The sequence below is a fragment of the Mus pahari genome, chromosome 22, assembly GCF_900095145.1.
Source record: "Mus pahari chromosome 22, PAHARI_EIJ_v1.1, whole genome shotgun sequence".
Lineage (NCBI taxonomy): Eukaryota > Metazoa > Chordata > Mammalia > Rodentia > Muridae > Mus > Mus pahari.
The window spans coordinates 31,878,821-31,905,310 of NC_034611.1; the positions used below are offsets into that span (position 1 = coordinate 31,878,821).

At 38.2% G+C, this 26,490-nt stretch overlaps 1 protein-coding gene across 3 annotated transcripts in view; it reads left to right on the top strand.

The window, feature by feature from the left end:
• Mms22l (MMS22 like, DNA repair protein) overlaps positions 1-26,189 on the top strand; it is a 109,553-nt gene extending 83,364 nt beyond the window's left edge. For 2 of the 3 annotated variants that reach the window (XM_021222104.2, XM_021222105.1), the window contains 10 exons: positions 488-638; positions 3,804-3,952; positions 4,657-4,799; positions 9,651-9,810; positions 11,660-11,829; positions 14,445-14,656; positions 19,549-19,712; positions 22,259-22,355; positions 23,577-23,744; positions 25,979-26,189. In XM_021222104.2, coding sequence (XP_021077763.1) covers positions 488-638; positions 3,804-3,952; positions 4,657-4,799; positions 9,651-9,810; positions 11,660-11,829; positions 14,445-14,656; positions 19,549-19,712; positions 22,259-22,355; positions 23,577-23,744; positions 25,979-26,060 — 1,496 coding nt within the window. In that variant the 3' untranslated portion in view covers positions 26,061-26,189. Of the gene's footprint in view, positions 1-487; positions 639-3,800; positions 3,953-4,656; positions 4,800-9,650; positions 9,811-11,659; positions 11,830-14,444; positions 14,657-17,071; positions 17,309-19,548; positions 19,713-22,258; positions 22,356-23,576; positions 23,745-25,978 lie in introns of all 3 variants that reach the window. The other variant, XR_003842827.1, reaches the window with a different exon arrangement.
• Positions 26,190-26,490: the final 301 nt, after the last annotated feature.

The following is a 26,490-nucleotide window of genomic DNA, read 5'->3' on the forward strand; positions in this document are numbered from 1 at the left end:
CATAGGTACAGATTGAACTGATGGATTTCTAGCAGGTGATATCTGCTTAACATGGTTTCTAGACGGTGGGTTCTGAAGAAAGTGGGTGTCTTTAATCATAGGAGATCACTGTTTAATAGAAGAGAATGGTGGGTATTGCGGTGAGCATGAGAGCCTGTGGTGGGTGGCAAGTCAATTAATCAAAGAAGTCAGGATGCAGGAAATACTTTTGACTAGGTCTCTGAATTATAGAGGCATATTAATAAAATGCACTGGCTTGACTCGAAGGAGCCATATCTGTAATCATATTACTGAGCTGGATGCCTTTTAAATCTTTTTGGAGATCTAAATGGTGCTTACATTGACAACATGAATTTAGTTGTTTAAACTCAAATCACATTTTTGAATGTTATATTTTATTTGGGAATTTTTAAATCCTTGTAATTAGAGGTAAGGAGGGTGGGGGGTTGGAACTGTCTTACCTGAACTTTTCTCTCTTTAAATCTAGATTTTACTTTGCTGGCAGTGGACATGCCAAACACAGCACCACCAGATCTGCAGCCACAGCCAGTTATAGCAATAATTCAGCTTTTTGGTTGGGATGACATCATCTGGCCCCAAGTTGTAGCAAGATATTTAAGTCATTTGCTACAAAATAGGTATGTACGCTTGAGTACCCTGGAAGGGTTTTTCTAATGTAAACTAATGTTTATTATGTATCCTCTCATTTGGCAGGGGACATTTTAACAGTAGTAATAGCAGGGAGTATGAAACCTAGATTAGTGGTTTGATACACACACACACACACACACACACACACACACACACACACACACGTATGTAATTGTTACAAGTTCATACTCTCAGTAAGCCTGCCTCATTATCTTAAAGTGACTTTTCTGTATTCCCTAGGGAGAAAAATTGTTTAGATAGCATTGCTGAATCAATAAAACACTGGTATATTATTTAATATTTAGACTTAATGACAACTTTAAAGACTTGATACTTGTGAGATCATGAACAAGGCACTTCTCTTAAATCATGCTGTTTAATCTTTCTGTATCTTCTGCCATGTCATACAGAAGCTATGAGGAATAGCTTCAGTAATATATAGAGGTGTATATGAAAAAATGAGATAAAGTTACTGTAGATATTGTGTAATGTGGGAACTTTTGTAAAAGCTTCGAGATGAAGAGGATGAATTCACCCAGGCCTGTGAGACGGAGCAGTCTATCAGCTGCCTGGCAGGGATGTGAAGTGATGTAGTGAGTCCGTTGTTTTCTAAGGACATCATTAAGCATGTGTTGTCTCATTGGGCTTTGACTTATAAAGTAAAAGAATTCACCACCAGCTTTTAGAATTTCTTGTAGTATGAGAATTCTCTAACAAAAGTATTTATTTATTGCTCTTAAATCACTCACCTTTATTAACATGGAAGCCCCTAGGCCCCAACTTGTAAAGCTGAACCTTTTTAATTATATAATTTTAAGTGGACAATTTAATGGTTTCTTCCTTTGATGACTGCACATATGTAAGACTATGGGTGGTGGTGTTAAGAAACTTCACAGTGATAAAGTTTTCCTGTCCCTTGTAACTAACCATCACTAGTTATATAAGAAACTCCTGTCCAAGCACCACCAAGACAACATGTGAGCATCTGTTTCTTCAGGATTACTGGTAGCTTGGCATACTTCCAGTATTGAGCTTGCCTCCTTGTGTCAAAGTCCCAACTCCCTTACATTCTCTTCAGTCACTGCACCCAGAGATGTGTGTAGGGAGAATTATGGGTTCTTTTTCACACAAGTATTGCTTTCAGCCCAAATGTGTTACCTGGGCCCTCTTAAAAGGTTAGACCCGCTGGTCTAAAGAGCCCGTTATACTTAGTGATATTCTCATCCCCAACAAAGGAGACGCTAACCGTCCTCTTTCAAGCTTGCTTGCTTTCTTTTTCTTTTGTTGGTCTCTTTGAATGATGTTTAATACTTCATTTCTCCTGCTCTCCTTGGTTATGGACTTTGGGCAGGGGGTTGCCTTTCTCTCTGGAGAAGGAACTCTTTTTGCATTCTTTATTTGTGTTTCCTCAGCATGGCACTGTTTAGGTAGAGCTAAGTCTTCAGGTCCATTGGTTTTTTTTTGTTGTTGTTGTTGTTGTTGTTTTGTCTTCCTTGAGTGCTCCTGAGCCTCTCAGTTCCCCCCCACACCCTCTCTTTTATGGGATGGCCATAGCATTTATGGTATAATTCAAAAGAATTATTTTGAAATATGAGGTCCACCTTAGAGATGTAAGACACAGCCTCTTTGGGGAGCAAAAAAGGTGTGTGTGTACACTCATGCATATATGTATTTGTGTATAAATACTAGTATTCATTTTTAAAATAATACTTATTAGTAACAGTTGAAGAAACTGAAACACGTTGTTAATTAGCTCTAAGAAAGTTAAATAGGTAATAACTCACCAATTTGTGTTATATTCTTTTAAAGGAAAACTTCAATTTAGAGTGTTTTAGAACTTTTAAAAATCTGATTTATGTCCACTTAAAAAATGATTTTAAGCCGAACATTAATGCTAACACTCAGGCAGAATCAGTGAGGTCTTCTAGTTTCAGGTCAGCCTGATCTACATAGCAGGTTTCAGGACAACCAAAGTTACATACATAGTGAGACCAACACAGTTAGTTAACTGATGAATTAAACATTGTTTTAGGGGTTGGGGAGACAGCTTAGCGGATAAGGTGTTTGTTGTGATGGCATAAGTATGGAATTCAAGTACCCAGGTAAAAGTGACCCTCTTTAACCCCAGTGCTAGGATACAGAAGTAGGTGGACTAGAGGAGCTTGCTGATTGTCCCCAAGTGTCAAGCACTAGGTAAGAAACAGTGTGGGAAAGCAAGAAAGGAAGACATCCCAAGGAAAGCCTCTGGTTTCTCTGTGTGAACATGTATTAAAACAAAATGAGAAGACAAAGATTGTTTTGATGATGCATAGTGTGATGTTGAAGTTAAAACTATGCCAATCATTTTTATCCCCAGCATCCCCTCATAGGTTAGAAATTAGACTCAGCTGTGTTTGGCTTAAGAGAAAGGAGGTTTAGGCCATTGTAACCACATAAGCCAACCCTTGAGTACATCAATGTGTGATTATAGTGTTAGGTAGGTTGCTCTCTGTACAAAATAGGCTTTAAGACTTAACTGGGAAGGACCTCAGTGCCCCACCCTGCCACAGCTTAGGGCAAACATGAATCCCTGTGCGTCTTGGCACTGATATTTACAGATTAAAATGCAGGTATGTGAAGAAAAATGAAGTTTCTTTTACTTCCTGGAAGATAGTGTGTTGGAATTTTGTGTGTGGTAATCTTTGATAATAAGTGCTTATAAAGTGAAGAAGGAAAGGATGAAAACACCATTGATTGGTCAGTCAAGAGACATATCTAGAGCGATATTTGTCCTGAACAGCTTTCTTATTAACCTCATCTACTAAATGCTATTGATACTGCCATTTTTTATTTGTTTTTATTGTTTGGGTTTAGTTGCTTACCTTTTATATTATTATGCCTTTTTGCCAGCATTTTTTTTTCTTGACATAAGCCTATAGATACACTAACAATAGAAAGGGAAAAATAAACATTATACTATTAGAAATGAAACCAAAGTTGTTTAACATATTCTTGGGTACATCTGCAGCATCCATTTTCCGCATGTCTGAAGTACTGAGTTGAGCTAAAGTCAGGGAAGCCAAGGGAGTTGTGTGAATGTGGTTTTTCCAAGCTCTGTTCTGTGTGGACCCCACTGCACTTTGGTTTTAATGTTCCTCAATTTGTTTTAGCAGCACAGTATGTGAAGCACTTTCTCAGTCAAGTTGCGTGTCTTTTCAGTCCTTAACTATAAGATCATGGGTCCGTTGTGTTTTGCAAATGCACATAAAACACCTCTCTGAACCTGATTTGCTGATTGATGGGAATCCTGAACAGGCTGTGGGTAAGTGTCCTATAAGGCATGCAAGCAGATCTATGGGAAGTTTTTGACTCCCTGGATTAAATGAACTAATATCAAATATTCAAAATATACTTAAAGTTAGTTATAAATATATATGTTATACTTCTGCAGCCTGTTTCTTTTTATTGATACTTTATTGTTATTACATATAGCAAATATCCCTGCTACAAAGCTAAAGGAATTAATTTCCTTAGCGCTAAGAACCAAAACTTCTTTCTCAGGCGACAGGCTGCGTTTCCTCTGAAGAAGATGATCCTGTACGAAAGAGGAATCTGAAACATACAGAGTACCAAGATAGAAGACTATGCATCTAGAGAAATCTGCCCCATATTCACGAAATAGTTTACTTTTCTGTTTTATACATACTGGCTTTTTAAAAAGCTGTTATTTGCAGCCTCTTGTAAGTTTCACCGAGGCTGACCTGAGAAGGTTGTACTTTTTCTTCTATATCTTCTATAATTTTTTTAATACCTCAATAAATTTTTAGGTCAGTATAATTATAAGTATGAAAAGTCTAATTTCATTTTTAATTTTGTGAAAATTTGAGTTTTTGTAACATACTTCAAAATTGATGGACATATTCCAGCATATGTATGTTTGTATACTAGTATATGTATAACTTACGTAAGATTTTAAATTTTGTTGCATATTTATTAATAAGTATGATCACTATCTCATTTTAATAGAAAAAGAGTACATGGAACAGCTGGCTGAAATGACAAGATTGCTATTTACGCTCTCAGAAGTAAAGAATATCTTCTCAAAGGCTCAAATAGGACATTTACCCAGCCCAGAAGACCCCAAACAAGCACTTATTCAATTCCTTGAGGTATTTTCATTAGTATAATCTTCCAGATCAGTTTTTTTTTTTTTTCAGAAAACCTTGAAGTATTATTAATTTTTTTCTATAAAATGAATCGTTTAACTTAACAAGTCATATCGTTAGTTGCCTGCTAATATAAAAATTTTGGAGTAAAGGAAGTGTTGTTCTCAGGTATAGTATGATTTACTCTAAGGACAGCAGAAAATCCACATGAATGGTAAAAGTAAGGAAGAGTATGTGGAAACTTGGCTTCAAGGCCACCTGAAATGAAATAATGTCTTATTGTTAATGTTGGGTACCAATTCAGACTGACTTTAGTATAGAGTCTACAGTCGTCCAGCTGAGTATTTACTGGCCCACAACAAGTCTATGTCATAGTAGGTTCAGGACTTGAAAGTTGAATCTATTTCTTCTGATTTTACTTTATAATAACTTCCACTTAAAATTATAGTTTTGATCATTAATTTTAAAGGAATGTAATATGTGGTAGTGTTTATTTCATCCTAGCTGAAACTGTTGATGTCCGGATTATTGTGTTTTGTACATTATTCATAGTAAACGTAGGTTTACTTTCAAGCATGTTGATACTAACTACATGAAAATACGATATTAAGTGTGTGAAAATAATTTCAACCAATAAGTTATTTCTATATTGTTAACTCAGTTAATTCCATTGATTTTTCAGTAATTTAAAATACAGTTGTATAAGAATTAGAGATGCCTGTCAACCCTAATCATAGCTAATAATAACAATAATATGCAAATGAGAAATATGAATTGCTGTTGAGTATTTTATGTAACTGTTGAGTGAGTCCTGACCAACAGTTTGGGGTCACAAAGGAAGGTCACTAGTAGTTAGGTCTCCTCTAATTTAATCCAGCTGAAATGAATTTTTCTTTTTATCAATAAATCAATGACAGGTTTTTGCAAAATGCTAGATAGCATTATCTAGGACTCCTTAGGGATGTGAAAAACCTAATGTAGTCTTTGATCTAAAAGGGACTTTACTGATCTGAGAATTGAAGTTATACAAAGGTTAAAGTAATGATACAAAATGTTAAATACTTAATGCCAGACTGTCAGTAGATTCATCAATAGTAGAAAATCAGAGTGTCTTGCTATAAAGTATTTAGAATGTATCCTGTGAAGAAAACAAAAGTTTTTTTTTTTTTTTTCCTAAGTAAGTCTGATTTGGTTAGATGACTTTTTGTTAAAGTTAGCAAAAGTGATATAAATTGTGGTTCATGTTTAGGAGGAATTGAAAGCTGAGAACATTGCTCCTTAGGAGAGGTTTCAGATATCTTCTTGTTCTCATGGGACTCAACATACAGCCTCTAGAGCCTGCCACAGGAAAAGGATGAAAAAGAACAGGATACAGAGGAATGGTACATGGAATGAAATCTGGACATCAAAAAACCCAACAAAACAAAACACCACAACTCAAAAAAGTTTCTGTAGTCTTTTCCCAATGAAGTTACCTAGGACATAATTATTTCTGCAGCAACAATCTGTGGCAAAACATCGGATTTTTGTTGACCAGAGAACCTTAGCACTGAGTGTCCATGGCTAGTTATATACACTCCCCTTATCTTACACTTTGTGCATTCCAGAGAATGAAAGCAAGAATCCAATATAAAACCTACTGATTGTAGGTATAGTAAACCATTCTCATAAGAGAATCACAGCAAGAATTACTCCAGAACGTTAAAGCCCCAAATACTAAGGCCATTCTTAGATGTGGGCTTTTTTTTTTTTTTTTTTAAATAACATACCAATGTTGGGCTTAATGTGCTTTTTCTACATGGAAATAATAGTATGATGTGGTATATATGTAGTTATCAAAGTACTAAGAACACATTATGGGGCTAGAGAGATGATTCATTGAGTAAGAGTACTTGTTGCTCTTAAAGAGGACCCAGGTTTAATTCTGAACACCAACAAGGCAGCTAACAATCAGTTACGTTCAGTTCTGGGGGATTTACTGTCTTTTTACGTCTGAGAGAATTGCACACATTAAATCTAAAAAGAAAAGTATATATGTGTGTATATATGTATTCTATCTCTCTCTCTCTCTCTCTCTCTCTCTCTCTCTCTCTCTCTCTCTCTCTCTCTCTCTCTCTCTCTCTCTCTATCATAATTTCAGAAGGTTAGTCCATGATTTTCATGGTGGGAGGGATGGCAGCATTCAGCAAGACATGGTGCTGGAGAAGGAGCTGAGAGTTCTACATCTTGATCTGAAGGCAGCAGCAGGAGCCTGTGTGCCATACTGGTGTAGCTTGAGCATAGAAGACTTCAAAGCTCACTCCCACAGTTGCACACTTTCTCCTAGAAGACCACATTGACTCCAACCAGACCACACTCAATAATGCTACTCTCTGTGACCCTATGGGGTCATTTTCTTTCAAACCACTACACATATTATATATACACATATGTATAGATTTCAAATACATATTTTTGTCTATTTGAAAATGTAGAAATAAATGTTCTTTAGTCTGGGAGAAATTAAAGTTAAACATACTTATTTAGGTATCATGATCACTACTATTCAGATATGGCTTATATACTCCTGTGAGTTACTGATCCATTTCATGATGTTCTTTATCCCAAAACCAGAATGACGTTCTCACAAAGTTTGTGAAAGTGGTAGCATGAACCATTACTATGGCCTCAGATTATGATATCTATTAAAATTTATACTTTTACAAATTAGAAAAGTAAAGCTAGTTCAACATTAAGGAATAGTATTAATTAAGGAATAAGATTTAAATGTTCATGACATTTCAACCCTTAAGCTCATTCTCCAAATGAAACTTCAGAGTGCACGTGAAGGGCTTCAGTGTACCAAAGCAGTGCATTGTATTAAAAAAGAGCCTGTGAGCACACGAGTCACAAGCTGCGCTGACTGCTTTTATCTTGAAAGAAAACTGACAAAATGTGATTATTCAGACTTGGGCATTTGGCAGACATTTCTTTTTTTTTTCAGAAATGAATGAAGGAAGTAAGCCTATCACTTCAAAGAAAACAACTGACAGTATCTGTTGCTAATAATACAGTTCAGGTTTTCAAGAGAATTAAAATTTAGGAAATTTACATGAACCTTCATGAGCTGAAAGCTCCCTGATATTTAAAGGCTTCTGTGGGAATGGGACAGTATCAGGGTGTATCAGTTTTTTCCCAGGATGGAAATGTCAACATTGGGAAGCAATGTCACTAATTAACTTTACAAATTTCCAAAAGTATTTAGCAACCACTCATGAGTAAAGTAAAGGATTCATTTAGAATTCAGAGTTCTGAATTTGTTTTACTGATGTGTTTTTGAGTCCATGAGAGTGTCCAATTTTAGTTATTATTGACCTCTAAGAAATGTCACTTGAAAATTTGGGCATAATAGGACGGAAAACTTCCTATTTGAAACAGGAATATGAAACAAAGTTATTTGAAACAGCTTTCAAAATACTTTCTAGCTTTGTGTGTTTGTGAGGTTGGACGTTCTTCATTCATTGTGACCCTACCAGCACCATCCTCTTTCTCTTTGTATGTGTATCTTGACCTAAACAATAAAAGTTTCAAGTTATTTGTCCTTGTAAGAGATCGGAGATCAAAAGTTTGTGAACTTCTGAGGAATGAAATTTTCAAACAGTGAAAGCCAAATAAAAAAAGGATCAGTTACTAAAATACATCTCTTCTCATTTGCCCATGCCACTGGGCTTCTTTCCTCTTTCCTCTTCTTCGTTCCCCATGACTTACGTCTGCTTTCCCTCAAGGCTGTGTTTCCTGTTTACCTACCCTAGTTAGGCCTGTGTTAGACGATACGGCCTCTCGCTTTGTCCTCTCATTTACCCACTAGGAGCTGGTGAGGAAGATCACATTACTTTGGTGCTGTTTTGGTTCAATGTAGGCCGTTGAAATCCTTTGTGAGCTCCCAAAGTGATCTGAAAACTTTCCTCAAACTTTCTAATCCATTCTAGGGTTACCTCTTGATTCTTTTCTAGCTTCTTACAGCCTGCTTACACTCACACTCCTCACAAGCTTGTTGGGCTTGTTATTGCCTTTTCTTCCTCTTCTTACTGCCTCACCTCACATTTCTGTTGACCACCGCTTGGTTTGTCCCATCTTTAGCCCCTCAACCTCATTTTCCTGAGTTCTCCACTAAGACAACTTAGCTAGCTAGCTAGCTGATGTCTCATTAAGAATATTCTTTAAGCTTTCAATTGTGGGGGGACATCAGTTCATATCATAGAACTGAACTAAGAGACTTTCCTTGTAAGAATTCGGCTACTTGCTCCTCTCCTGTAGGAATTTGAAGATCTCCAGTCATATGAATTATGAACCAACCTTTTTGAAAGCTTTAGCTAACTATAGGCTTCTTGTATAACAGTTTGATGTTTCTTTTCTCTAATGATTTTGCTGAATGTTAAGTCCTGTAAATAACTACTGATGAATTGTTTTTGTTTGTTTGTTAATTCTTCCATTGGCCTTTAGTTATAAAAGGTAAAATTTAACTCTTCACTTCAGGTTTTTGGTTTTTTGTTTATTTGGGTTTGTTTGTTTGTTTGTTTGTTTGTTTTGAGACAGGGTTTCTCATGTAGCCCCTAGCTGTCCTAGAACTCACTCTGTAGACCAGGCTGGCTTTGACTTCAGAAATCCTCCTTTCTCTGCCTCCTTCCTGAGTGCTGGGATTAAATGTAAGCACCACCAATGCCTGGATTTCACTTGTTTTAATGTTTGTGAAATTTAAGAATGAAGGCCTAAGTATAAGATACATGTGTAGTGAGAAAGAAATAAAAAAATTAGTTTTCAAAGTCTGTTGTATAAGATTTGGAATGTGTAAACCATGCTTTCCTTTATTTATAGGCTGTTGGTGTGACTTACAGGACTCTCCAAACATTTTCTGATAAATCTGCCATGGTCACAAAGTCCTTAGAATACCTTGGTGAAGTATTAAAATACATAAAGCCCTACTTGGGGAAAAAGGTTTCCAGTGCGGGGTTACACCTGACTTATGGGATAATGGGTATGTATTTCATACATGTTTTTGCTGCATTTCCTTAACTCAAGCCAGTAAGATCTAAGTGGAAAGAAATATATAGACTACATCACTCAATTCTGTGTGCAGGCATAAGAAAACATAAAATATAGTGGCTGGCTGAAACAATTCATGCTGGCCTTCATTTCTTGCTGTGCTTTTGTTGATACTGATATTAATTATGATAACAGAATATATGTCCAAGCTAACTGCTGCAAATAGCCCATTTTAATCACATTGTGAATACCCCAAACCACTAAAATGAACCTTCTGTTGATGTTCACCTACACTTGGCTAGAAGGTAGACCACCAGAAAGTCATCACTTCCCTTTGTTGATCCTGGTGTTCTCTGCATGAAGGAGGTCCACAGAGGATTAGTATAAACCAGTGGCAAGGCTCCAAACCCTACTCCTCACACACTAAGTTTTCTCTTTTCCAAAGAAGTCTTTTTGTACTTGTTCTATAACAATGGGGTTGATGTTTCTTTATAGGAAGTCAGTAATTTGAATATCTTTGTTGACTAGAACCATGTTGCTAGCCAAAAATAGGAACTGAATAAAAGGAAATAAGAAAAATTTCCTTAGAAGTTTTATAGAGAATGTAAATTTGGGTTTTTTTTTTTTTTCTTTTAACCTCTATGGCCAAAACCTTGTATCTATTTCCTTTAATCTTGTGAATGTATAAATAAACCTTATTTGGGCTGTCTGAAACCTTTTATCTTTGCTGTGAAAGATAAAGGAGAATGTGAAACTGTGGAAATGTGGATAATGTAGAAGGCACCGAAAGCAGTGTTGCAATTCAGATGACTTAATTCTAGAAAAAGAGATGTATTATCAGTTCAACAGTAAGATCTGCATTATTTTAACTCAAGCATATGATTTATTAGTCTCTAAGAAAGTTTTCTGACATTTCCAGATTTAGCTTTTGCAAAGGTAAGTGGATAATTACAGAAGTATGTTTTTACATTATGGAGTACATGATGGCTGTGTCAAGAATCACAGAGTCCCGTGTGCATTGATGATTTGTGCATTTGGGGCAAGATTTTGCTTATGAGGGTTTTTGTTGTTTTGCCTTGAGCTGGTTTTGTGAACATATAGCTCTAGATTCTTTCCATCTGTCTATGTCTTAAATGTAGGAATGGGTTATATGGCTAGTAGATTACTCATTTGTTCATTAGAAATTAGAACAAGTAACTTGCTGATTTCTTTAATAAAAGACTTAGAACATAATGGAGAAAAGGCAAGTATAAAGGCTGGAAAGTGAGTGAGCTGACTCAGTGTGTGAGGGTTGGGATATCATAACCATAGGTCAGGTGGAACCATTGAAGCTCGCCGGTTCCTAACTCAGGACACTGCTCCTCTTTTTATACAAGGCTGCTAGTGGAAGGCATTAAAACTCCATCCCAGGTTAAAGAGAGCATCTGGGACTCTAAGAATACTTGAGTAATTCTGAAAAAGAGGAATTGGTACATTGGTAGTACCTTCAACTCCCCTTCATAATTGTCTTTCTGAGGGTGTGATGGACTGGAGAAAGTTGGTTTGGCTTTGATTTAGTTCTCTGTCTTTCTAGGTCATCTGTCATTTCATTGTCCCTGTGTCTTTGTTTCTTTTTCCCCTGTTTTCTTGGTTGAGATTGTGCCAGTGTCCCTTCAGTGCCCACCCCTGTATTCCTGCTGGCTTGGCCTTTGCCGTTTCATCTCGTTTGTCTTAGGTTTTTTTTTTTTCCCCCTGCTGTCTATTTTGACTTGTTTCTGTGATAAAATAAGTTGTTTTTAAAGGAAGAAAATAATTCTGATTAGGAGATAATTGTAACTGAAGCTGTTCCTTTTCTTTCTTAGGAATTCTTATTAAATCATGGGCGCAAATCTTTGCCACCTCTAAAGCACAGAAATTACTTTTTCGGATAATAGACTGTTTGTTGCTGCCTCACACAGTGTTGCAGCAAGACAAGGAGTTGCCTGGACCCATGCTGACTGCAATTCAGAAGACACTTCCTCTGTATCTACAGGTATGCTGAGTGTGGAAAATGCCTCAAAGCGTAGTTTGAAATACAGATTTAAAAGCTAGACGTTTTAATCCCCAGAGTACATACACCTATGAGGCATATCCATTGAAAAGGGTTTAAATGACTTTAGGGTTGTCTTTGAAAACAAAGGTGAAAGAGGCAGGATCCCCAATGTGGGAGCTGATAAAGGCCTTGTGGGGAGCTGCTTACTGGCTTGTTTTATGAGGCTTGTTGCTCAGCCTGATGTCTTGTAGAACCCAGGATGACAGCCCAGGAGTGGTACCACCCAAAATGGCCTGGGCCCTCATTCATCAGTCACTAATTAAGAAAATGCCTTACAGATTGCCTACAGCCAGATCTCATGGAATGATTTCCTCAACTGAGGCTCCTTCCTCTCTGAAGACCCTAGCTTGTGTCAGGTAGACACACAAACCAGCCAGTAACATAACCAAGACAAAGGGAAGAACTTCAAGAAACAAAATCTAGCATACTGGGGAAAGGCAAATGGTTCTGTTGTGGCTAGAAAATCATGTAGGAAGAGATGTGATAGAGGGCTTTATATTCAGTGCCAAAAATTTGGACTTCATCTCACACATAGGAAGTGCTGTTAGATTAGGAGCAGAGAAGTACAAGTTCTACTTGTATCTGAGAAAGTTACGCTGGCGTGGGAGTTATAGATTTAAGACCCAGGAGGCAGTGGTTAGTTTACTGAAATACTAGAAGGTATATGTTAGAAACTGATGAGCTCTGATTAAAAACACATGCTGAATATGATGGAAAAACAGAAATGAATGCTTCCTAGACTAGACCAGTAGAGTCTAGAATGTGGTGCTGGTAACTAAACTGGGGAATTCTAGAGAAGCAGCAGTGAAGATTAAAAATTGTGGGGTTTTTGTTGTTGTTGTTTGTTTGTTTGTTTTGGTTTGTTTTTTGCACTAGACACTGACACATACCCGTGATGCCAGTACCCATGAGTTGTGGGCCAGGCTGGAATATGTAGGGACAAAGCTGGCTTTTCAGGATCTTTAGTTTGAAATAATATGGAACGTGTAAAAAACGATGTACCCTGGACAGTCTCAAATACTGATCTATTTCATTAGTGTGCAATACAGAAAGTTAGACCTTTCTAAATTTTGAGGCTCCCCAGAGAAGACAAGGTGATAGAGGCAGGTTTCAGTTAGTTAACATGCACTCTCTTCCATGGTGGATTTTTTTTAAAGCAAAGTTTTGAAATTTCTGAGAAGTTTTAAGCTGACTCTAATTAAGTGTTTACGATGGGATTTAAGTCAAAGTTCACTGTGTCATCAAACACATGGGCTGTCAGGAACAAATAACTGTGTGGAACAGAGTGTGAGTACCAGGGAAGTCTGGGTGTCCTACATGTTCCTCTTAAACCTAGTCTACTTGTAAGAATTAGTAAATGTTTCTTGTGTAATAAATTGAGACTTTTGTAGAATTACCCACTTGATAGAACTGTCAGAAAACTGATCTTTAGTTGTTAAGTGTACTCTGTCCTCTTTGGGTGTATGGGATCCATCACCCATCGTCTAGCTGTGCATGTTTCTTAAACACGGCACTCAAGAGACAGGGCAAGCGGGTGCCACTGTGGTTCATTTAGTTGTGTTCTTGCCAGTATTTCAGCAGCTCCGCACTGATTTTCACTACAAATGAACTTCCAGTTTGTTCCTGGATGAGCATTCAATTACGGCTGCAGTGGAATCCTAACAAACATGCAGAAAACTCTTTCTTTTTCCGAGGGAATGGATTTAATAATTTCTAAGTTTTAAATATGAGAGCATTTCGCTAACTTTCATGCACATGGAAGGATCTTATCAGAACACATGCAGAATACTGTGACTTCCTTTGACTTCTTTTAAGGTCTTTATTTCTCTGACTGTAGGATGGGAAATGTAATATTAACTCCTTTATTTTACAAATTGAAATGAAATAGTGAATATAAAGCACTTGAATATAATATCACATAGAAAAACTTCTAAGATGTCCAAGCATCTGCATCCTCTCCCGTTACAAGTTGTTAAAGAAAAATGATTCTACTTCATTATATGATCTTTGTTTTTTAAGCTTAAATATTACGTTCTTAGCCAAAATGACCGAGTGATAAGTAACTTCCATCCACCTGTCTGTGCCTCTGGGATTGGCGGTCTAAGCTCTGTAGGATGGGCCTTTACTCTTTTATCTTTCTCTTTGATAACAAACTGAGTTTTGATTTTTAAATACTGTAAAAAAGACTGATGGCACATGTATTTTATAGTTCAGAAATGGCATGGATATGTAGTTGATGGTCTGGTAGTCAAGTGTTGTGTGCAGGAGGAAGAGAGGAAGAAGCACATTCCCCACCTCTTCCTGTATGTTCACCTTACTTCCTCTGATCGTGCTCCTAAAATACATATACTTGGTTAGATTGCACACCATTTGCATTATCCAAAGTCAGCTCTGTGTGCCTTACCTATTCACGATGCCAGAAGTCCTACTTGACAGTGAGAAGGTACAATTTTACCATGAATATTAGTGCTGGAGAACATGTTAGTAAATTCCTAAACATTATTTGAAACTTGACCTTTTAGCGATTTTCTTTTTTCTTACTTTCCCCTGTATAGGGCATATGTATTGTGTGCTGCCAGTCTCAAAATCCAAATGCCTACTTGAATCAGTTGCTGAGGAATGTCATTGAACAGTATATAGGGAGGTTTCTCCCAGCCTCGCCCTGTGTTTCAGATCTGGGACAGCATCCTGTTCTGTTGGCACTGAGAAACCCTGCCTCTGTTCCCTCGATGATGCCTCTAAGAAAGCACACTGTCCATGCCATAAGGTACGTATGATTGTTACAGAGAGGTATGTGTAGAAGTTGTTAATATCATCAAAAAAAAATCAATCAAAGTATCTCAAAAAATGTTAGTGTCCCTAACAGTGTGGTAGCTTAGAAACAGTATTTCCCAGGAAACATTGAGAAGGGAACAAGCTAACATAATTATATCTTAATATAATGAAGAAGTATTTAAAAGTGTGTTTCTTAGGTCTGTCTTGCAGTACCCCACAGCACAGCTACAATAACTGTTTGCTCGGTTTCCTGCTGAAGACATGCATCTCTTCCTAATTCTGTCTTACTCCTCCTAGGAATAACATTTATATTAAGTCTTTAGTGCACATGCGTTATCATTTCTCTGGGAAGAATGATAGGAGAGTGGCTCTTGGTCATTGTGACAGCTACACAGATGGAGAGTCTACCAGAATGGTTTTGATAGCTCCTCTGTGCTTTAGATTAAAAAAAAAATTTTTTTGTTAAAATTATATTTGTTTTTAAGATTATGCCAATTTTTACTATATTTCTGTTACTTTCCTTACTACATCCCTAAAGATACATTTATATGGGCAGGAGCAAAGGCTTAGTGGTTAAGGATACAGGCTGCTCTTCCAGGGGACCCAGGTTCATTTCCCAGCACCCACCCTGGCAGCTCACAGCTGTCTGTAACTCCAGTTCCAAGGAATTTGACACCCTTATACAGACATACATTCGGGCAAAACAGCAGTGCGCATGAGATAAAAATTTTAGAAAGAAAAAGAAAAAAGTTACTTAAAGATGTATTTTTATCAATTTTATCACTATAGAATATAGTATGTAGCAGTTACTTTATGAATGATAACTGAAAACGTGAATGCTGATATGCAATATGAAGTCTTGTGTTATTAGCTTACTGATTATCTTAATTGTTTTATTTCTTGAGTCCTATCAACACTTTCTGTAAAATCTGCTGTCCAGTATGTCCTTATCAACCCAGAGGACAGGCCAACTCCCCTTCCTCGTCAGCCCTGAGTACTGGCTCTCCATCAGAGTGCTAATGTTGACACAGTGATCTCACAGGGACACCAGAAGCTCACTCACTGTAGACCTAGCTGTCACTTCCTTGTCACTAAAACTGTTCTGGCTCAGACATCCTAGCAGCAAGAGACTATTCTGAGTCCTGACTGTTACCATCCTTCACGCAGCTCACTTGAGTATCTCTAAGGTTGCTTATGTGGGATAGCTTCCATGTTTTGGTGTTTCAACCAATACATATCTTAGGCATGGTTTTTCCCTCCTTGTAGCCTAGGCCTTCCTCTATCCTGTCACTTGTAGAATACCCGATACAGCCATTTAGTGTCCTATGCACGTTGGCTTCAGGCCACAGGACCTTGCTTTTGACATAGTGAAAAGGAGCACACGGTACTCTCCAGTTCCTCAGCACTGAGCAGGGACAGATGTGCGTGCCTTTCCTGCCAGTTACCAAAACCTAAGACGATCCCTCACCAGTTTTATTCTTGGTGACCTGCTAGTGCAGTACGCAGTCCCCAGCTGCACGTAGAGAGATTGGTTCTTCTTTAGAAATGACGGCTGTGAAGAAAGCATGAGGATTTTACTGACATGGAAGATCATTTTGAATTCTTTTAGAGAACCTGTGTTCAAGGAAAGGAGTTGCCCTATTTGCTAGATAAAATAACTTTAGTTGTCTTGGGGATAAAGTTATCCTCTACTGAGAAGATAGGAAGAATATTTCTAGAATATGGGCAATGTCTGGGGGTATGTATTTTGGGTTTTGGATCTTTGAACTGACAAGAAAGGTACACTCTCAGAAGACTTAGCTCAGGTGTAAGACACTCAGAAGTATGTGTCATTCCAATTGAAACAGTACAGGGGTGAGCGGTTTACCAAAGATCAGTCCCCCACCTTGACCTCATTTTTCAGCAAATGTAATTTAGTTTTTTTTTAATATTTATTTGTTTTATGTCACATGAGTGTTTTCCTTACATGAAAGGAATGGAACCTCCTGCATGCCTGGTGCCTGTAGGAGTTAGAAGAAGACATCGTAGCCCCTAAAACTGGAATTTTGGGTAGCTGTGAGCTGTCGTGGGAGCACAGGAATCCTAATCAGTTCTGTGCAACAGGAGTGGGTCCTCTTACCTGCTGAGCCATCTCTACCAGGAACTACTCAGGATTGTTTCTGTTTGTTTGTTTGAGCTAACCTTTTTATCCTTTAACCATAACATTAGAATATTCAGTGATAGGGATTATCTTCCCTTTATCTTCATGCAGTATTTAACATTATTCTGTTTCTAAACTTTTGAGATTCCATGGTAATATTGATTAATGGTGTCTAGTATTAAGTTTCTGTGTTTAAATGCTGTAACTTTGCTCTCTCTTGTCCTGTCTCTCTCTGCTCTCTCTCTCTGTCTCTGTGTGTGTGTGCAGATTGGGGGCACTCCTCTTCATGGGAAGGCCACACGACAACCAAAGAGGACATGTCCTGGTGTCATCTTTCTTTCTTTGAGACACTCAGTGGCTTAGATTGCACAGAGGCTGGGTTGGTAGTCCAGAGATCATCCTGGCTTTCCCTCTGTAGTAATGGCATTACAGTATAAGCAGCCATGCCTGAGCTTTTATTTCTGTTTTGGGGATTGGACTCAGGCCCTTAGGATTACAATGCAAGTAAGTACTTCACTGACTAAGCTCCCTCCTCAGCCTTTGCTTGATCTTCTTAATGATCAGATGTAAACATATAATTCTGTTTCTCTTGTATCCTAGAATCATAGTTTGTTCATTTCACATTTCTCTTCTCATATTACACTATGCTCGTTGCTGTATCTAGTATTCATTCTTAAAGAAACAAAAAGTTCTCTTCCCTCTTTGCTGTTTTGTTTGTGTGTGTGTGTGTTTTATATTGTTGGTTTTGCTTTTGTTTGTTTGTTTTTGTTTTCTTTTTAGTATAAGTTCTCAGTGCCACCCTGCCTGGCCTGGAATTCACAAATATCCACTAGTTTCTGCTTCCCAACTACTGGGATTAAAGTTGTGTACCACCAAGGACAGCTGGATTAATTTTGACACTTCTCTGCCCTCCAACGTACATTGTCTCCTTTTGCTGTGTAATGTGATCTACTCCAGCTACCCAGAGTTTGCCAGTTACCTTTTCTGGCGATGCTGTCCTTGTCTTTCACATGTCCTGCAAACCATGACCATGGTTTGGTTATTGCTCTTCAGGTTGCTTTCTACTTCCCTGCTTTAAGGCTTTGTCCCCGCCAGTCTCTTCATTAAAAAGCTATCCCTCTGGACTCAATCCTGTTTGTTCTTTATAAACTTGCACCTAATACCACAGGGTAGCCTATGTCTTGTATGACCCAGTTTTCAGGTTCTGAATAACTTTTGCCTTAGTTGGATCATTCATTTCCAGCAAGATTATAGTGATCTGCTCTAGTGTGTGAGACATTGCTTGGTTTTAATACTGTCTCACGACAAATGGGTAGGTGAATTCAAATCCCTGTCACCAAGTTAAGCCCCTTGCTTAGTACCCGCTGGGGCTCTCAGATTTCTGTCGTGCTTCATGTTTACCGAAGGGTGGGTTTATTCTTCTTACCACAGTAGGTTCTAGTTGACTAGAAACCTGTGTGGGTGTTTGGTTTCAATATTCAGCAGAAATAGAGGTGGGTTCCTGTGGCTCCTCTAGTCTGCACTTTTCTTCTGTGTCATCTGTTTGAGTTAGGCTTCTTGCTCAGAATTTCTGATGCTTCTGTCCTTATGCTTATTAAAGTACTACTCACATGGATTAATATTGCCCCCCTTTTGGGGTATACTCATATCTAACTTATTCACTAGATAATGATTCTGTGGTTTGTTCTTTTTTACATAATTGTATATGCTTAGTTTTGATTTGCTTGTGGTGTCTAGTATATGCCAAATAAATGTTTATTTTGGGGCATTAGTAATTCAGCAGTGCACAGAACAAAATAAATACCATCTCAGAGAGTTGATGTATCTAGGATTGTAAAATCTCAATCTAGGATTGAGAGTCGCTGTGTGTGTGGAACAAGAGTGATTCTGAAGTGTAGTTCCTTGGATGATGCTCTAGTGTTTACTGTGTCTCCTGATGTACTTAGTTTTCAAACAAATATGTATGTGTAGTTTGGACCAGGTAGTATTTCGGTTTGGGAGTGTACCTCAGTGGTAGGAAGCTTGCCTACCTTGTAAGTTCATCAGCACAATTAAAAATACAGTGAGGTGAGGGTTAAATAATATTTGACCAACTCTGATAATGTCTACATTTTTGCAAAAGAAACTCAACACTGTCACACTTATTCATTTTCTGAACAGTGACCAGTTAAGTGGGAAGCTGAGTCAAGGAGGTTGTTATTCTTACAACCTCTCTTGAATTTTAATGTTCCAATTTATTGTACCTTGAGAGATGATATTCAATCTGAAGTTAGTTCTCTCAATTCCTACTGGAAGAAAGAAGGATAAAGCTAGAACTGGAAGCTAATTCCTACTATAGTCCTTTTATTTATTTAGAAACATAAGACCCCTATTAAATTCTAAATAAATAAATGTGAGGGGAGATTTATTTATGCAAATTTGACATTAGAGGAAATGTTGATTCATGGCAAAACTGATAAGGGATATGAGACATCCGAGGGAAGAAGAGAAAACAAGTTAGCAATTAGGTTTGGTAAATTCTGTTTACAGCTAAGTTGCTGTAAGTTTCTTTATATTTCTACTACCTTTCAGAGCACACAACATACCAAAATGGTCTTTAAAGTTAACATGACAAACTAACTACATTGTTTTTTAAAAATATACTTTACTTTTTCCTTTACAGGATCTTTAACATACATGGCATTTGATTTTGCTCAATAGAGCTTTAAATAGAAGAAAAATAAACTAAAGTTGCTTCTTTTCAGGAAATCCTACCTTGAGTTTAAAGGGTCCTCACCCCCTCCTCGATTAGCATCCGTATTGGCCTTCATCCTCCAACTCTTCAAGGACACCGAAATGGGTGTGTGTGACCTTGAACTGCTCCTTCCTGGCATCGTGAAATGTTTGGTGTTGGTAAATGAACCCCAAGGTTGGTTTCATCAGTCTTGATTTTTGTCAGCTTTTTCTGTGTCCAGGCTAAGAACTAATTTTCTCATGGATTGAATTGATAGCTATTAGAGGTACAGGGTTATGAATGAATGAATATGAATCATGACTAAAGAATCAAATATTGACAGTGGCTGGGGCGAGGTAGGGAAAAAGAATCAAATATGGACACATTCAGCCTAGTTTAGAGTTTTGTCTTACCCCCTCGAGGCAAGTACTTTATGGGGTATTTCCTTTGATTAGGCTTTTTATCTCCTCAAAAAAGAAAGTCTGTGCAGGCTTCCTGTGACACCACATGAGACTTGTCAACAGTCAGGTGGCGAGAAGTCAGTCTCTTCTCTTTAGTTGTCTGCTAGCTGCTTGGGACAAACCTGGGAAGTACCTGATGCCAGTCCATGTCCTCTTGGTGTCATCACTAATCTCTACACTGTGATCCCTAGTCCCCCTGTGGCATGCTTTTAATAAGCTTGCTGAGAATGCAGATCAGGAATCCTAGTTCTGTCTTGATCAGCAGTTTGGCCAGTTAGGCCTTTGTTCCTTGTTTTTGTGAACAGGGTGTGTGTGTGTGTGTGTTGTTACGATGTGATTGTCTTTTAACCGCTAAGTTTACAAGGTAGTCTGAGGCATCTAAGGGCAGTCTGCAAAGTGTGGAAAGCAAGCTCAAACATATCTCACATGTTCTCTTTTCTCAAAAGTGTTAACAATTTTTTACATATATATTCATTTCAGTGTTTGTAGTATTGCTGTCTGTTCTTAGTCTGATTCAGGAAAGAGTGGTCTATTACACTTCCGTGTTGTACTATCACTTGGTAGGAGGACATGCCCTCTGGTGGCTCCAGAGAGAACCTGGCCCTTGTTAAACTTTAACATGTTTTTTGTTTTGTTTTGTTTTGTTTTTCAAGACAGGGTTTCTCTGTAGAGCCCTGGCTGTCCTGGAACTCACTTTGTAGACCAGGCTGGCCTCGAACTCAGAAATCCACCTGCCTCTGCCTCCCGAGTGCTGGGATTAAAGGCGTGCGCCACCACGCCCGGCACTTTTAACATGTTGAAGTGAAGCCTTGCACTTCTTCATTCAAGATTTGCTTCCTTAGAGCAAACAGCGCTGCAGTTGTCGTACAGCTATGGTTTGATTTCCTCTCGTTTCACCTACTACATGTTATCCGCCATGGGTCAACTGTTAATACTAAACGGAAAATTCTGGAAGGAATGATTCTACATTTTAAATTATATGCCATTTGATTCACATTGGATTCCACCAGCTCTCAGAAAACATGCCTCTGAGACAGAAGTAGATAAGCTTCCTTACCTAGGGGAAAGCAGATGTGATAACTAGAGTGTAGGCTTTCTTACTGAGATAACAAACGTGGTAGGAACCTGACTCTGGCAATCCTTGCACAGCTCTGACAATACTAAAAATTGCTTCACTGTATGTGAGACGTCTATTTCCACACACTGAGTCATGTAAACTGCAACAGTTTGGAGACACATCTGATGGGGCCAAAACAAAAGTGTTACAGCATTAAGCACGTGCCAATCTTCTCTGTGCATGTTTCCAATCTTCTGCTGTGTGTGGTAGTGCACACCTTTAGTCCCAGCACTCAGGAGGCAGAGGCAGGTACATCTCTGAGTTGAAGCCCAGCTTGCTCTACAAAATGAGCTCTAGGACAACAAGGGCTGCACAGAGAAACCTTGTCTCAGAAGGAAAAAAAAACATGCTAAGTTTTCCACACACTCTGCTCAGGTCTTCTATTAACACAGCTTCTATTAGTCAGCTTCACATTAGCTTAACGAATAACAAAGTATGTCATGGTTTGCTTGTCTGTGTTTTGTAAGCTTCAGTCCGTAAGTGGTTGGCCTGATTTAAGGTGAGACAGTGATCATGGGGACACACATGGAGGCAGAATGCTCACCTGCCACAGTGGAAATAGTGGACGAAAAGGAAGAGAAGAGGCATGCTCTCCTCTGCCCGAGGGCTGGTCACCAGTAGCTAACACATAAGCCTGTGACATATTTAAGATCCAAATTGCAGCAATGTTTTTGCACTGTATGTTCAGGCACACCATTTTAAAGAGTTTGGTTAAGTAAATAATACAAAAGTTTGGCTAAGTTAAAGCAAAGGTACATTAGTTGGGCTAGTTTGCTACTTAAAGCTTTGTAAGGGATAACAGGTTTGCTCCTCTGAATTTAAAAATAAAATCAATATGTCTGCAAATCTATGTCTTTAAAAAGGCTCCCTTTTGTCTGTATGCATCTATAAAATAGGGTGGAATGGGTTTTGAATATGGATACCTTTCGAAGGGGAAAACATCTTCATATGCATTATTTCAGTTTTGAGACTCAAAATAGATTTTAAAACTTTTTAGGTATTCTTCAGAACAAACAAACTTAAAACTATTTCATTTGAAAACTTTAAAAAAGCATGCACATACTTGAAGAAAACAACATATTTTTCTAAATCAAGAGTGTTAAAAATGAAGATCCAGATGGTCAGTTCAGACACATTGTGTAATCCTATCATTTTTCTCCTAGTTAAAAAGCTGGCCACAGAGAACCTGCAGTGCATGGTACAAACCTGCCAAGTGGGGTCAGAAGGAGGACCTGCCACCCAGCTGACTTCTCTGTTTAGGTAACTAGAACACATGCCAACTGGCAAGGAGAGGATTGCCAGCCATTTGACAGCCAACATGCTTTTTAAATAACTAATTATCCAAAACATAATGTGTTACTACTTGTTTACAGTGTTTCAATTATAGTATTTGGGGCAGTGCTTTTGTTACATTGTGTTGCTTTGTTGAAAAAGTAAACGTGCCAAAGAGAAAGGTAAGCTAACTTAGGTAAAATTCCTTGTGTCTTCCGTGAGAAAGAACCTTGAATGTGGTTGAGAAGGAAGAGATGGAAGCAAGTGTAAGTTCCGACAGCAGGTGCCTTCAGAGGTTGCCCAACTGCTCTTGGGGAAGCTGTGTAAAAATGCCCGTCCCTGGCCCTCCAACTTGCTTTACCCACTGAAGTTTCAGAAAGGTCCTTAGGTTTCATTGGAGTCTTCTCTTAAGGCAGAGTCTTTGTGCTGTTTCTTCCTGAGGGCTCTGCCAGCTAGCTTTTGTGAATCCTGTCATATAGTCCTGTCCTGGCACGATGTGACACAAGATTTGAGATGTTCCTTTTGCATATCTGTTCTCTTCTTCTCGTCTCATAATTGGTGCTTGTCTGCTGTTCTTGGTTCATTTCAGTTATGGTCACTTTAACATTCATGAAAATTCCTAACACCATGGGAAGAAAGAAAAGGTTGAATCTTTGTTATATACAATTTTACTAAGCTACTTGGCTTTTATTATATTGTTTGTGGAATGTGAAAATTTTAGAGGTAAAATTTTATTTATAAAGACTTTATAGTTACAAGGTTTTTTGTTCATGTAAAACATGTAAAAAGATACGAATAACTTTATAATTATAACTATCAAATAATACAGGCATGTGATAGGCTAAAACAATGACTAGTTACCATGACCTTGCTTACTGCCTTTCACACTCCCATCCCAATTTTGAAGGGGAGAATATCAGGAAAAGTCCTTAGAGTTACGTTTTTTCCTGATTCACCCTCTAGTCATTTTTTTGTTCTACAAGTGTCCACAAGCTGGGCCTGGTGATAGAAACCTGTAATCCCAACATTCTAGGTGATGGAAGCCAGTGGGTAGTGTTGAAGGTGAAGCCGGACTATGCAAGAAGGCCTGGTCTCTCAGTCCTTATGAAATAATGATCCTTGTGTTCAGGTTAGAAGTCATTAGAATGTATTCAAATGGCCCAAGAAATTGCCTCAAATTGATTGTTAAGTTGTCTGTTTTGCTTTCAGGCAGTTCATCCAGGACTACAGTATGCAATACAGTTATCAAGTATACAGCATCCTAGAGACAGTAGCAACGCTGAATCAGCACGTTGTCATCCAATTGATTCCTACCCTCACTCAGTCTCTGAAGGATTCAGAGCTCAAATGGGGCCTTGGCAGAAATATTGCACAAAGGTATGTTTGATAATTATACTGTTTTGTGTGCCATATAATGCATGTTTTATCTTTTTATTAAAATGCTTTATTGCCCATTTAGGAAAATGGGATATTTTCTTTGGAGATGAAAAGTCCTTCAATGTTGTAACTGTTGTCACTTCTGTAGTGTTAGCATGCGTAGACAGTAGTGTGGCTTAGCAGAGGTCACACGTCATTACCATGTTCCTGCTGACATGGCCACCTCAAAGCTACACATCTCGGTGGTGCTTAGCTTTTCAAAGCACAGTGTCCTTAAGGAGAGCTGGATTTGGAAGCCTCAGGTGATTTGTCATATAAAACCCGTATTGACAAATCATAACTGCCCAGCTATATCCAGTGTATCTAATGAGTCAGTCTGGACTTGGCTACATAAAATAGCTAGGGTGTTCTGTTCTGTTTTGTTTTATAAGCTTATAACCCATCCAAAAATAGTGCTGGCTCTATAGATAAATGCATCATTGTGAGAATAAACCTATGGTTGCTAAAGAGACTATTTTAGAGGAGTTAGTACTGAAACGGTTAGAATGTCCTAAGGTGTTACAGAATAGAATACTTCGTTCACATTGCATATTTGACCAAAAGCAACTCATGGATGAAAGGGTTTATTCCAGGTAATACTTCATCACTAAGGGAAGTCAGGACATGAGCTTAAACAAAGCAGGAACCCCAGAGGCAAGAGCTGATGCAGAAGCCATGGAAGGGTGCTGCTAACTAACTGGCTTGCTCCTCATGGCTTACTTAGTTTGTTTGCTTATAGAGCCCAGTACTACCAGCCCAGGGATAACTTTACCCACAATGGGCTGTGCCCTCCCAAATTAGTCCCTAGTTTAAAAAATTCCTTACAAGCTTGCCTACTGTTGGATCTTATGGAGGCATTTTCTCAATTGAGACTTTCTTGTCTCAGATGACATATATTCTTTTTTTTAGCTGAAAAAAAATTTTTACTATGGTATTCTATGTCAGTTTATCCACAGACATCCTCAGTTTATAACATTAGCTAAATAAAAGAGTCCATCTTTGCAGCATAGTAAATGAAACTTTTAAAAGGAAACTTATAAAGCTCACATCGTTCCACAGTGGCATATCTCTTGTATAGGGAACTTGGCTGGCCTCTGACCATTTTCTACAGAGAAGAGGTTAGATCGCTTCAAATTCACAGCTTAAAGAAATGGTGCCTTCTTCATACCATAAAACATGCTCTGGCAAAAACTGCCAGCATCTAGCTTCTAAGACTATTCCTGCAAAGGCTGGAGTTTCCCTGTGAGCTCTGCCCACTGGATTACAGCGACAGCGTTTGCTAATGTGCGACTTGTAGTGGCAAATAGTTACAGAGTCCGCTTGTCTCCAGCATGTGTGCGGCTCTGCACCTGCCCAAGCTCTGGATTCACGAATAGAAGACATGCACACATAACCTACATATTTTAATATGACTTAGCCAGCTCAGTGGCTGGGCACTTCCAAACCTCCCCGTTACTAGCACGCACTCCAGTCTGGTATTGTTGAGTTAACACTTCCAAAATCTATATATTGTGATTGCTGTTCTGTTTCCTTCTGGGCAGCCTTCCCATGGGGCTACTTTCCCTTTACACCTGCAGCTACTCTTTGTGGCCATGCATGTTCACAAAAGGACTCATTTAAAAGATTTGGAATCCCACAGGTATTTAGACTAATGAAAGAACTTCTAGGTAGAATACTTAAAGAATCTCAAATAATGGCTATGTTAACGGACCATAAAATTTGGTCATTGTAGACCCTGTCACAGCCTTCTGACCAGCCTTGGCCTCTTGGAGCCAGGCCTAAACAATCTCAAATACAGATGATTAGAAACACCATTATATTTTCAAACTGTTAACAATAAGGAGAAGGTAAAGAGAAAAATAAGGCATATGCTGTTGTGACACTGAGCTGTTCTGAGGTAATGCTTATAGTCCATAATTTTGTTGAGGAACCATGTCCTTATTGTATTCATGCCATCGTTATCCTTAAGCAGTGTGCCATGAGTATATTTGCTGTGGGTGGGAACTGTATCATTTCAGATGGTAAATGAACACTTGTGTCATTTTGTACACACAAGTTACATGAAAATCTCTGCATGTATCCTACACCTGACTTTACTCATTAGATACATGTAGCATTATTTTTAAGTGCTGTGTTAAATCTGTTATAAATTCATCTATAAGTACATGAGTGGATTTTTTTTCCTCCTTAACCAGGGAAGCATACAGCAAACTTTTATCTCGCCTAGGACAGGTGGGACAGGGTGAGAAGCAGAGACTGGAAAGTGACGATCTGTGATGCTGCTGCGTGCTTCTTCCTGTCTGGAATGTCTCTGTCTAAGGCTGCTTTGGTCCACCCCAGTGGTACTGTAATTAATTGTGTAATGTTGTCTCACAAATAATTTCCTTCATTGCCTGCATGCATGAAATACACACACACACACACACACACACACACACACACACACACACACACATATATATATATATATATATATATATATATATATATATATATAGAATAAAGGCTAATTAGTAGCTGTATAATAGGATATAAGGAACTCTGTAAAACTCTGCTCTATCTTGAAGAGATTTTTAACTAAATTAAAGACTTTTTGAAACAGAACAGCTCTCTGTGAATACTTATTACTCATTGTATACTGGAAACCTGCTTGGTGACTTTTTAGCTTTTGTTACTTTTGTATCTTAATTTTTGTGTTCCTGCCTTC